This window comes from Brachyistius frenatus, unplaced genomic scaffold (assembly GCF_029030835.1).
Source record: "Brachyistius frenatus isolate BFR_SWC_R1_liver_20210118 unplaced genomic scaffold, ASM2903083v1 Contig_302, whole genome shotgun sequence".
Taxonomy (NCBI): domain Eukaryota; kingdom Metazoa; phylum Chordata; class Actinopteri; family Embiotocidae; genus Brachyistius; species Brachyistius frenatus.
The window spans coordinates 128,005-140,037 of NW_027210901.1; the positions used below are offsets into that span (position 1 = coordinate 128,005).

At 43.6% G+C, this 12,033-nt stretch overlaps 1 protein-coding gene across 5 annotated transcripts in view; it reads right to left on the bottom strand.

Annotated features, from left to right (window-relative positions):
• Positions 1-12,033, bottom strand: part of LOC138635311 (unconventional myosin-VI-like) — an 88,847-nt gene that overhangs the window by 1,375 nt on the left and 75,439 nt on the right. Inside the window, exons 29-35 of one of the 5 annotated variants that reach the window (XM_069722730.1) lie at positions 11,518-11,556; positions 10,312-10,347; positions 9,471-9,509; positions 7,753-7,856; positions 4,634-4,768; positions 2,419-2,445; positions 99-317 (exon numbers count right to left, since the gene is read on the bottom strand). In XM_069722730.1, coding sequence (XP_069578831.1) covers positions 99-317; positions 2,419-2,445; positions 4,634-4,768; positions 7,753-7,856; positions 9,471-9,509; positions 10,312-10,347; positions 11,518-11,556 — 599 coding nt within the window. The remainder of the gene's footprint in view (positions 1-98; positions 318-2,418; positions 2,446-4,633; positions 4,769-7,752; positions 7,857-9,470; positions 9,510-10,311; positions 10,348-11,517; positions 11,557-12,033) is intronic. The other 4 variants (XM_069722726.1, XM_069722728.1, XM_069722727.1 and 1 more) reach the window with 4 other exon arrangements.

Consider the following 12,033-nt stretch of genomic DNA (forward strand, 5'->3'; position numbering starts at 1 on the left):
TCCTTCCCCTCCTTCCTATGTTTCCACTTATCTCCTCCTTCTTCCTGTTCTAGCTCCTCCCTCCCTCCTCCACCTCCGTGCTCCCGTCCCGTACTGACCCGCCACCAGCAGGATGGGTTGTTTGTCGGGATGCAGCTCCATCTGCCGGGCGATCCAGGGCCCGTCAAAGTGGGCGTACCACCAGCCCTTCTTCTTGTTCTGCGGGTCTTTGTACTGGTCGCCCGGCCGGATGAACGGGATGCGGAAGTAGCGCTGCTGCCGGTTCATCGCCACCTCGTACTGCCGGGCCGGGATGGGCGGGGCCGGGTTCTGCTGGGCTGTTCGTCGGACAGAAAAAACAAAAAAAAAAGAGTTAGGCGTCTTTCACGGATGACGGCAACCAATCAGCAGTCGGCATGTTTACGTGTGAAGCAGTTAATGGGGAATGCACTTTATCAACCTGTGTATTAACTCGTACTAGAATCTTTTCTCCCGTTTTACGACTTGAGACCGGCATGTAACTTCGAAGTTCATTTCCCGTCCTTTGTGTGATCGTTTGGCCCCGCCCCCGGTTAGTTTCACCTGTCCCTCGTTGTGCTTCCCTCCCTGCTGTATTTTAGCCTGCGTGCTCTTCTTCTTCCCTCTTCGTCAGTTTGTTTCAGTTACCCGTCTGTTGCCGTGTCAAACCGCCTGAACTGTGGCGCCATGGCAACAGAGTTAATCAAGCAGCATTAATACTAAACCGTAGAGCCGCTTCACGTCGACTTTAAAGTGCTTTCAAGCTTCGCTTTCATTATTCCTGCAGCTGTTAACACGCGTGTGAATCCAGTGGAAACGGCCTGAACAGAATTTAGCACGGTCAAGTTCACGTACGAGTTCCTCGTGAACATCCGTTCAGTCGGTACATTTCCCATCAACATGTAAACACGAAGCTCTGCTGCGGTCGCGGTAACGAAGCCGTTCCCACGGCGACCGTGTTTCAGTGCCGTCAGCGCGTCCTGCCGTTAGAGCCGGAGGAAGGTCAGCGGAGGTCACAGCGACGCCGCTGACGACAGCAGGAGGGAATCAGCGGGACGTGAAGCGTGGCGGATGTTTGTGAAGGAGGGTTTGCAACATAAAACATACTTGATCTGCATCTTTCTACAGAGGGAAGCATATAAACAAAAAAAAGGATCTACGGAGGCTGAAGGAGCTCCTCTACATGATAAAGGGAGTTCGGGGTGCAGCTTGTTCAATCACAACTCTGCAACTAATTTCATTCCAGCGAGTCTTTGCATCTTTTATTCAGTTTTTTAAAATCAAGAAATGTGTGAAAGAAATCTGTTGTTTCCAGCGCAGATCGACTCCCGTTGGAATAAATTGCCTTTTTCTTTTTTTTATTCCACGTTTCACAAGCTGAGCGACGGAAACAAGAAATTTTGGATCTTTTTTTCACGTGTTAGAAATACATTTTATGGGGTCCAAGATTTGGAGTTTTTTTTGTAGCTTCTTAAAAACATGAAACAACCATCTGTTTCAGACTAACACATCTTCGACCGTCAACCTCGAACCACCTCCGAAAAAGGCAAGAAGTTTAAAAAGAACCAAGCCAACAACAAGCTTCCCCGCACCAGAAACTTGGAAACAAAAATCCCTCAAACTGAAACTAAAGCACCAATAAAAATCAGCTCTTTTTGTTACGATAAAGGAGCAGAAACGGAGACGTGATGTCGAGAGAGGCTCTTGAACTAAACTCAGGTTGTTGATTGCTGCTTGTCGAACTTCCCGAAGGGTCGAGAGCTGCGTTCGGGCTTCGAGGCTGACGGGGGAAGATAAAGAGCTGCTGAACACTGGCGGAGATCACGCGGTGGCCGAGACGCTGCCGTCAGACGCAAAGTCAAAGGTGTGATTTCAGCTCATCTTCCTGTATTTTCTTCTATTTTATTTCTCTCCGCGGTCGACGAACTGACGTCTTTAACGGGCGCCGGCCTCGCTGGTTGAGAACATCTGTTTGATCAGATCAGCTCCTTCTCTGAGGTTAAAGGTTCAGGTCAGCCAAATAGCAAATAGCGGATGCTCCGCCCACAAAAGGAGGAAAGAGAAGAAAGAAGCATCCTTTTTCTTTTTCCTTCAAATGTGGCGCTACAGATATCACGAAGAGGGTCAAAGGTCACGGTGCGTTGTATGTTTACATACATGCAACGGCACGTACTTTTTAAGTCTCTCTCTCTCTCTCTCTCTCTCTCTCTCTCTCTCCTCGGCGTGGGGGCGTCGACAGCAGCAGCCTCAAGAGGCTCTTTATCAAACCTCCATCGTCTCCTCCACCATCAAACCCAGCAGCGGGAAGCACGAACCCAGCAGCGAGCTACCGATCGGAGCGGACCTCTACCGTGGGGGGCGGGGGGGTTAATGAAGGGGGGGCAGCGTGTTAGTCAGGTTACACACTGGAGGAGCACTTACATGCTTTTCTCACAGGAGGTGAATGATCTGAAAGTAAACATGCCAGGTTACACGCATGCACAGGAAGTGATGCAACACAGCAGCAACGATGAAACAAGCGAGACGTCTTTCTTCTTTTTTCTTTTTTGACAGACTTGACAACAAATAATGAATCACACAAGAAGACAGAATGAAAACAGAAATATATCATCACTAACAGGCTGAATGCTATTTATCATCATCTGTCAGTCGAGTGTCAGAGATTGTTTTCATGTTTGTCGACAAAAAGGAACAAAAAAAGTTTCAGGTTTTCTTTAAAAAAAATATATATATATACGGAAAACTTTAAATATGCAGAAAATTAAACAACTTCTCTGAAAACCTTGAGATTGCTTCGCAAACCCTTGAAAGGAAAAGTCTGGAGATATTCTGTATTTCTCTTATTGCAAACAAACCTCAAAAAGTCTGGATTCATGAGGTTTGTTGACATGTTGCTTTTTCCACCTCTGGGTGCTTTTATTCTTCAGCGGTTAAGTTATACAGTAAATTATGGTCATATATCTGAAGAGGTGGAGGTTTAAAAGCCGGGCCGGGACCTTTTGTCATTCATCATCCGGTGAGTCGTCTCCCTCCGGTCCTCCTGTGTGGCTCGGCTGTGGACTATAAACCAAGAGAAGAGACAAACTGACCTCCTGATGACACCCGTGGGACGAACCATCTCCTTTAAATCAAAATCTTATTTCAACTAGAAAGAGGGCAGAGACCTCCGAACAGTAATTTAATGTCCAAAAAAAACACTTTACCCACATTCATTCTTAAAAGAGTCAGCCATCAGACGACAGGAAATAAATATCGTAAAGGTGAAGTGTTGGGATCAATGTAGACGTCACCTGTCGTTTTATTGTTATAATAGTTTTATTGTTATAATATTATTATCTTATTGAACAGCCATCGACTTCAGATTCTGTCCGTCACCATCTTTGCTAGTTTGGAGCGGTTCGGAGCAGGAAGTGACCATATTTGGACGAGCTGGGGGAGGAGCCAGCGGTGGATCTGACCGATCTGATTGGAAACCTGACGATACTACGTCCCGCCCACCGATAGCTGTAACCTGACTGCACCACAGGCCTGTCAATCAAACAGACACGCCCCCAAAAACAGGTCTTCTTGAATCTTCTTTTCTAATGAATGAGGGATTATTTTCAGATGGACCTCCAGAAAACTAAGAAGAAGGAGTGACTTTAGCTAACAACACCGAGATAACTGATGGACACATTTTATTCACTTTGGATTTGATGAGAGAAGTTGAATGGGAGTCTATGGAGCCGGAGGCTTTTTGGAGCCGACCTCTAGTGGCACTCGCTGGTATTGCAGCTGAAGACACTTAAGTGTGGACCCGAACCGGATTGATATACATCTTCCTTGTGGAGACTCTTTTTCCAACAAACACTGGGACGTTTGGCTTTTGTTTGGGACCAAGCAATAACTTTGACTTTCGTGGTTAGTTGTTGAGATAATTTGAGACTTTGTTTTCTTTTGTGTTTAATTGATTTCCTGCCGTTTGTTTCATCTCGTACGTCTTTACATCTCAGCGGCCTTCATGTGCTTTAAAAGCTGTTTGTGTCACGTGTCGGATCGGCCGCAGGACAAATAGACGGATGGAAAAAAAAAGGTGTGGAGTGTGGGCTCACGGTTCGATCAGCAGTAGGAGCGCAGCACACAATAGAGGGCTCCGAGTGAGAGCTCTTTGTTGTCATGACAACCCGACGTGCGGCACAAGGAGATGAGGCGGCGGAGAGGTGAGAGACGGAGTCCGTTTGTTCCTCGTGTCGTCGACGGCTGACGAACACGACGGGCTTCATCACGTCTGGTCGGGTTATGGAGGAAACACTCGAGAGCTGCGACTTAATTAAGACTCTGATTAGAAGTTAAACTGTTTTTCAGTTTGAAGACGGTCACCCACACGCCTGAACCACAGGGCTGAGGCTTAAACTTCACTGTTTCTACTAAATGTGACATTTTTCAAAAGACACATGAACATGAACGACATGAATGCATGCAGGGTTACATAAAGGAAGTATTAGTGTTCAGAAACGGAGACGTTAAACCTGCAGAGAGCTTCATCATGTTCGTACTGAGTTCATAGATGAAGCGTGAAGAGCTTCTCGCTGTTGGAAAAGCAAAACACATGACGGACGGTTTTCTACGCCCGTGAACGCGGCGTAACGTGTCGTACCGTAGTCGGTGACAGACTTGGGCGCTCGCTGCTGCTCCGTGTCCGGGTTCCTCTTCTTGTTCTTTGACTTCCAGGCGTGGTAAACTTTGAGGCGGCGGTGGAACTCCTCCCTGCAGGAGGCCAGCAGCTCGATGTCTGGAGGATTCACACAATACAAACACCTTTAGAAACCAGGAGTCGGTCTCATTCTAATACGGAGTGACGTTTTTGTGGCACGGAGATGTTAACGCACGTCAGAACAGACCCAGATGCTTTATAAACATTCAATTTCTCTTTGTAGCGCGTTAAAGATCCACTTTCTCATTAACATTCAAACCAGCAGTGTAAATTGTGCTGCTGAGCGTTAACTATTCCAACTTTCACAAAATCTAAATTTAAACTCTGTACAATACCTATTTCATGAGCACCGTCTCCCAAAACACCCTACTTTCTTTTGTTAGATCGATGTTGTCTTTTACATTTATTTAATTTAACATATAACTAATTTAAATCCCTTGTGTGTCTCCTTATTTTCTGTCTCCGAACTGGGCCGTAACCAATTTGGGGTCTCGTCCGGGATTACAACCTCTCGCAAAGACTCCAAACCAAAATTACACTCCTGCCTTCGTCCACATACTTTTGGCCACACAGTTTGTTACCAGTGAGCCACGGTATTGAACTGTTAAAGCTCACACAATTAGTATTGATGTTCATTAATAGCGTAACACGATCAATACACACACTGAGGCCGACAGAAGATGTAGTCTGCAGCCCGCAGCTTTAAGATAACACATTTCATCGGGATGATTCAGATAAATGACTTCAGGGAAAAAGAGAAAAAAAAAAGCAGAAAGAAAAACACATTCAATTTATCATCCAGAGTGCGAGGGCTAACAGCGTGCAATGAGATGCTTAATGCACACTAAGTGCTTAGGTAACGGCAACTGAACAAAAATACTTCCGCACACAAATGGTGAGGTAAAAAAAAAAGAAAAAAGAACAGCTTCCATTTACGGCGCCGAGCTGAAATCCCTGCAGGATGATGTGGTATATGGCAGGTGTCAGCAACCCTTCGTCGTTGTTATGTTGGACTTTTATTGTCGTGATGATCTGCAGCAGCGGACGTGATCACATCAGTATTCGACCGGCCTCTCTGTCTGCGAGGTGAGTAGCCTGTTAACAGCTAACCGAGTCCTTTTGGCCGCCGCCGGCTCCGACGCCCCGCACATTGATTTGAGACGCCGGCGGGTGTCGGCCCTCCTTGTCCTCGTCCTCCACGCTTTCCTGCTGCGCGGATGAGGACAGGTGAGCTCGCGGGTTAAACTCAATATTAAGAAGTAATAAAAAAAAAAAAAGAGAGAGGAAAGTGGATATTTTCCTTACGTTTAACTTTCCTCTGTCGGTGAATGAGAACCAGCCCAAGGACGAACATTTGTTCCTCCACTATCACAGAGCTGCTGTTGTTGTCAGCAATGACAGTGAAAGATTTTGTTGTTTCCAGAGGTGGAGGAAGTCTTGTGTGAAAGTGTTATAATACTTCACTGCAAGAAAAAAAGCTAAATATAATTGGAATATTTGCTTATATAATATCTTGTTGTGCGTTAGATGCACCGTCGTAAAGCTGCCGGAGAACCAGAACGACACGCTGTCACTGTTATTTCTCCAAGTGGGGCTATAAAATAATCATCTTTTAAACTAGTTGAAATTTATTCACATTTTCTAAATGTTTTAAGATCCAATTATCTCTAAAGCGTATATCATTCAAGAAAGCCAATAAAAACCAACGGTTTGGTCAAAGCCTCATTTTGATCCGCTTCCGTTTGCCCTGTTAAAGAAACACGGTGGCAACATATCTCAAGAACGCTTCCAAAGAATTTCTTCAAATTTAGAACAAACCTTCTCTTGGACTCGAGGATGAACTGATTAAAATTTGGTAGTGAAAGGTCAAAGGTTACAGAGACCTCACAAAACCTGTTTGTGGCCATAACTCAAGAATGTATTCGCTAATTATGACAAACATTTCAATTTAATGTCTTAACAGGATGAAATGGTGAAAATGTGAACCCAGAAGGTCAAAGGTCAAGTCTGTGCTTTCAGGTTGAAGCGGAGTGAAGCATCCACCTTTTACAATCTGTAGCTTCTTTGCAGCAATATCCAGATTTGAAGCATCGTCTGCTGTCATGGCAACAACTTTGTGTTCTATCAGAATCAGATTTATTGGACAAATTCCTTCAACATCAACAGATCAATTCTATGAATCTGGACAGACATGAAGGGAGACTGACAGCTGACTGGTTGGCGGAGGGAAACAACTCCAGTTTGTTGCAAACAAAGGACATTTTATTTCCTCTTTGTGTTATTAAACTTTCTACTGAAGCCGATTCCAAATCTGACGAGAAGCCAAAAAGAGGCTGCAAATGTTCCCACTCACGGTCTCATTTTCTGTTGTCACATTTCAAACTGATATAACAGCGATTCAATAACAGTAAAACGCTGCAGGCAACACCTTTAAACCGCCCCGCGTCGGATCGTCGAACGCTTTCCAAATGTCCGTGTAAAGGTTAAGTAGTTTGCAGCGCTCTGATATTGTTGCTACGATTATGACACCGGGTATTGTGATCTTTGTTTGACAAAGCAAATACACACGATGAGTTTTGCTACAAGAGTTGTACTTTGTTCCGCTCGACAGGCAGCTCACTCCCACACGAGAGAAGCGGCCATAAAATGAGGCGGCATTTATAAAAATAAAAGTAAGTGGAGTGGAAAGTGAGCGGCGGCAGACAACGACCGGAAAATGAGATGAATGAACTCTTCGCTCGGAACAAACAACTATTATCAGAGCCACAGGAAGCCAGGACGAGGTGTGAAGCTCGGCGTTAAAGGAAGGACCGCGTTGTCGGTAAAGAGCGAACAGGTTCGTCTTCTGGGGAGCGAGAACTTGATCAAAGCATTTCAGGACAATCGGCTTTGTGTTTTAAGATGAGTTTTTACCAACAGGTGGCGCTAGAGGAAGTAAAACGTAAAAAAAAAAGTTCATGCTGTTTTAAGTCAGATTCACGCTCCTTGATAGATTCATGACTAACATGTCAACACGTCGACGACTCGTCAGCCGCGGCGACCAATCAGAGCGCGACACTCACCACATGAGGTATTGATGGCGTCCCGCAGCTCGGCGTACTTCCACTTGCTCAGCTCGTGCTTCTTGACGCCGGCGGCAGCCTTGGTGGCCTGGACCTGTGGACCTCTGACAGGAAACAGGAGAAGGAGGCGGGACGTGAGCGACAACGACCGAACAGCAGGGAATTATGGGATACCGGCAGCAGGAGGTCTGAGGGCGGGGTCATTCGCTTCATGAACTAGATGGGCGGAGTTTACTGAGGGTTTCAGTGATTGATGTTATGACGATCACTGTTTCTTACCACTGACAAACTTTTTGAGGATTTCCTGATATTGATTACAATTAAATAGTTAATTGTCCATTTTTGTTTTGCTTTACTGACTGTTACATAACAGCATTCAAATATTTTGTTTCCCATCTCTCACTTTCATGATTTTTCCAAACAGGATGTTTTTTTTTTTTGTGCTTTGAAACGACACTGAGATGTTGCCGCCGGTAAACGCTGATCGTGACCTGGATACGACAGCAGTGTGCATGTAGACACTGAAACTGGGAACACAAAGCTTTGACAGTAAACTCCGCCCATTAGAGGAGACACAAACTCCGCCCATTAGAGGAGTCATCAGGAGAGTCACAGATTTTAAAACATTGGAAACGGGTGACGCTGGTTCGTTACAGAAGTCGGGGAGGAAGCAGGAGAGCTTTGAGAGGAGGTGGGGGGAGGAGGGGCAGCTTCGTTGTTAACAGGAAAGATGGCTACAGCAGCACTGCAGAGGGTTGGAGAGCTTCATTAATGTTCATGCTGTTTCAGTGACCAGGAAGTGAGAGTCTGACGCCGTGGAGACGGCAGGTCTGTCTGTGGAACGACTAATTAGCTGCACAGATGGAGGCGGGAACCGACTGGAGCGACTGGAGCGACTGGAGCGACTGGAGCGACTCCAGCTCAACACTCATTCAGAGGGAAAAAACCCGCTCGTAATCTGACGAGAAAGCGCACGGCCACTTTTACCTGATGACCTCACTGGAGGCTAAAGATGAAAAACCACTCAGCTTCTGTGGACGGAGAGGTCAGAGGTCACCGGGAGGAGTTTTTCTTCTGATCTGAATTTAGCTCAAACATATTTTGGATCTTTAAATGCTAAAAAAAAAAAAAAAACACAAAGCAGCAGAAGTGACGAACACAACGTGACCGTCTGTGCTGAGCTTTTAATGGAGCATTTTAAAGACCTGAAGCTCATTTTATAATGCGGTTTTTAATTGGACTTTAAGCTAAAAACGTTGACGCATCAGGTGGTTGAAGAGGCTCTAATCCTGTCCTGTTTACACAATAAGGTATTAAAACTGAAAACCGAATGTTCTGAAAGTTCTGGTTTGTAACTTTAAAACAGTAAAACAGTCGACAGGTTGGAGGTTTTAAAAACCAGGAGGTCTGTGGATTGAAGCCGGCGTGACGTTCAACGAGCCGGCGTTTGGTCCTGTGAAGGTCGACGGGGAACATCAGAGAGGAAACGGCCTCAAAAACCAACGAGGAAGAAATCAGCAGCCGAACACAAAATATTATCGGCCGTTCGAATTCCAAATCAAAATCCCAAAATTATATTTTCATCCCCCAAAAATCAGATAAATCAAATGGTTTCATGTTTAATTATATTTTTCATGCAGATTTTAATTCAAAATGATTTGTTTTAAAGACGTGTGATTTGCGTTGAGATTGGGTTCGTTCGGACGGTTTCTACCCACCGAGCCAGAAGTTCAGTCATTTCCTTCGCCATTTCCTCCCTACAAACACCGACCGGCCACGTATACAAAACAAAAAGTTAGTATGTTTTTCTTTAACAAATTAAACTGAATGTTTCAGAGGAAAAGAGGAGAAATAAAGAAAAGAGAGGAAATATTCAACGAGGTGAAAAAAGAAAGAAGAACAGGAGGAAAAATAAGAAGAAATGAAAGAAGAAAAGTAGAAGTTGGTGCTTTTATAAGAATTTTAGAATTTTTTTTAAACATATTAAGTCCTCTAGATTATTCACTTTTTTTAAGGTTCACTATTATTGTGCCATATTTAAGTAGATTTCCTACAACATTCGGTTATGGCGTCTACATCGTAATTTTTCTTGAAAAAAAATCAACGATCTCATGAAACCGACGTGAGAACTTTTGGCTTTTTAAACACAAACACCACGTTTCTCTAATTGTAAACGGATGTTTTAGTGGTTGTTCAGTTCATTAGTAGTTTCAAAATCTAGTCAGTTGCTAAACTGAATCGAAGCGGCCGAAGAAGTAAGAGATGACTTATTAATAAAATCTGTATTGATTGTGTAAATCAATCACGAAGTAACATCTGTGGCAGCGTCCAATCAGAAATCATCTGACAACGTAAACAAGGAAGTAACGGCGCCGTCACGTTTCTAACTGTTATGTGATTCTACACGTGATTCCCTGCAGCCTCTCTGACCGGACCGGGTCTCTCTGACGGGACCGGACCGGACCGGGTCTCTCTGAGGACCGGGTCTCTCTGACGGGACCGGACCGGACCGGGTCTCTCTGAGTCCTGCATGTGTGTGCGGTTCGAGGGGAAACCTACATGGTCAAGCTCGTGAGCTGTGTGGTGACACCAGCGCTGTGAACAGAGGATTACAGGATGATGAGCAGAGGACAATTATAAACCAATCAGAGGACAGTATTATAAACCAATCAGAGGACAGTATTATAAACCAATCAGACGACTCGTCCAGGAGTGATTCTCCTTTAAACTCCGATCAGAGGAAGAAGACACCGATTTATCAACCTGCTGGAAGTTAAATATAAAACCACTTGAAGTCTTCTCTGCAAGATTCAGATGAAAATCTATTTATCATTTTTCACGGTCCAGGTAACGTTTTTCTATTTTACTATGTATGAAGTGGATTTCAAACTGGAGTTTAGGCTTTATTTTTATTTTTTTTATATTAAACACATTTTTATACCTGAACGTTGTGAAATTCTTACTTAAGTTTGTGATTTTTGTTTTTGTTTTGTTTGTTTGTTTGTACGTACTAAAGAGAACATTTAAAATATACGAAAATGAACTTGTCAAGTTTTGAAGTTTTAAAACCGTGTAAGAGTGTTGGGATTACTTTTGTTTGCACTTTTTGTTTTTATCTGGTAATAAAATCCACATTATATTATGTGCTTTATCTCATTTATGTCGTCAAGAAAAAGCTCCAGTCTGGTTTTTCTTTGTTTTCGCAACAGATTGCAAAGGAAATGACAGACTAGAAAATCTAAAACTAAAATCTGAATGTTTTTTACTTTTCTGCGTTGGAGAAAGTTTGAGACTCTCTGAGCGTCCTGAGCTGATTAAAGGTGCATTCTACTGTTTGTTAATGTGAGAAATTATATTTCAGGGAAAAAGATAAATCAGTGTTGATAAATTCACCTGCAGGTCTGAGACTTTGTGATTAAAGGTTACTGTGACAGAGTGATAAATGGATCTTCATCTCCACGACTAGCAAAGAGCATTTTACTCCTGACTAGAGTTCAGCAGGTTTATAAACAGGAGCCCACATCACACGGTTCAATTTGACATTTGAAATTGTTTTGGAAAAATCTGGACAATAGAAGTCCTTTTTAAAAATGAATGTAATAAAACATTCACAATAAATTCCTGTTAGCTTGTTAGAGATCAGAGTTCAGGGCCGTGCTGGCAGATTGTTACAGCATGCGGGGGGTTGTTATGGTCTCAAAGGTCAGAGGGGGTTGGTGGGGGGAGGGGGTTGAATTAACGGGTTAAATTATCGCCGGGTCTTACGCTGCTCTCTCTGGGGACGATGGAACTGAGGAGCCATTACTGGGAGGGAAAAACAAAGAAGAAGAAGATGATTAAACACAAGATCAGATGAGATGCTGGTTTTTCTCCAGGACGGATTTAGAGACAGATTCAGGCGAGAGTCCGTCAGAGTCCACGAAATGTCTCTCAACCTTTTCATGCTGCAGTCAAGTTTTTCTACAACCTCAATTACTATTATTATTATTATTATTGTTACGATTACTATTGTTATTATTATTATTGTTACACAATATTAAAGTCAGACAGAAACAGCTGGATCATCAAAACATCTCTCCTGCAGACAGAAGTTGATTTCTTTAAGCTCCTGGAGGTCTGAAACTTTATCTGAATTATTCAACCATTTTCAAAAAACTTTAAAATACTAAACAAAAGCAGCAACAAAGCATCGAGCCCATCTGAACCAGAACCAGAAGAATAATACTTCTCTCAGCATCTTGCTTTGAGAAATATGGATTTATTTTTCGATAAAACGCTGCA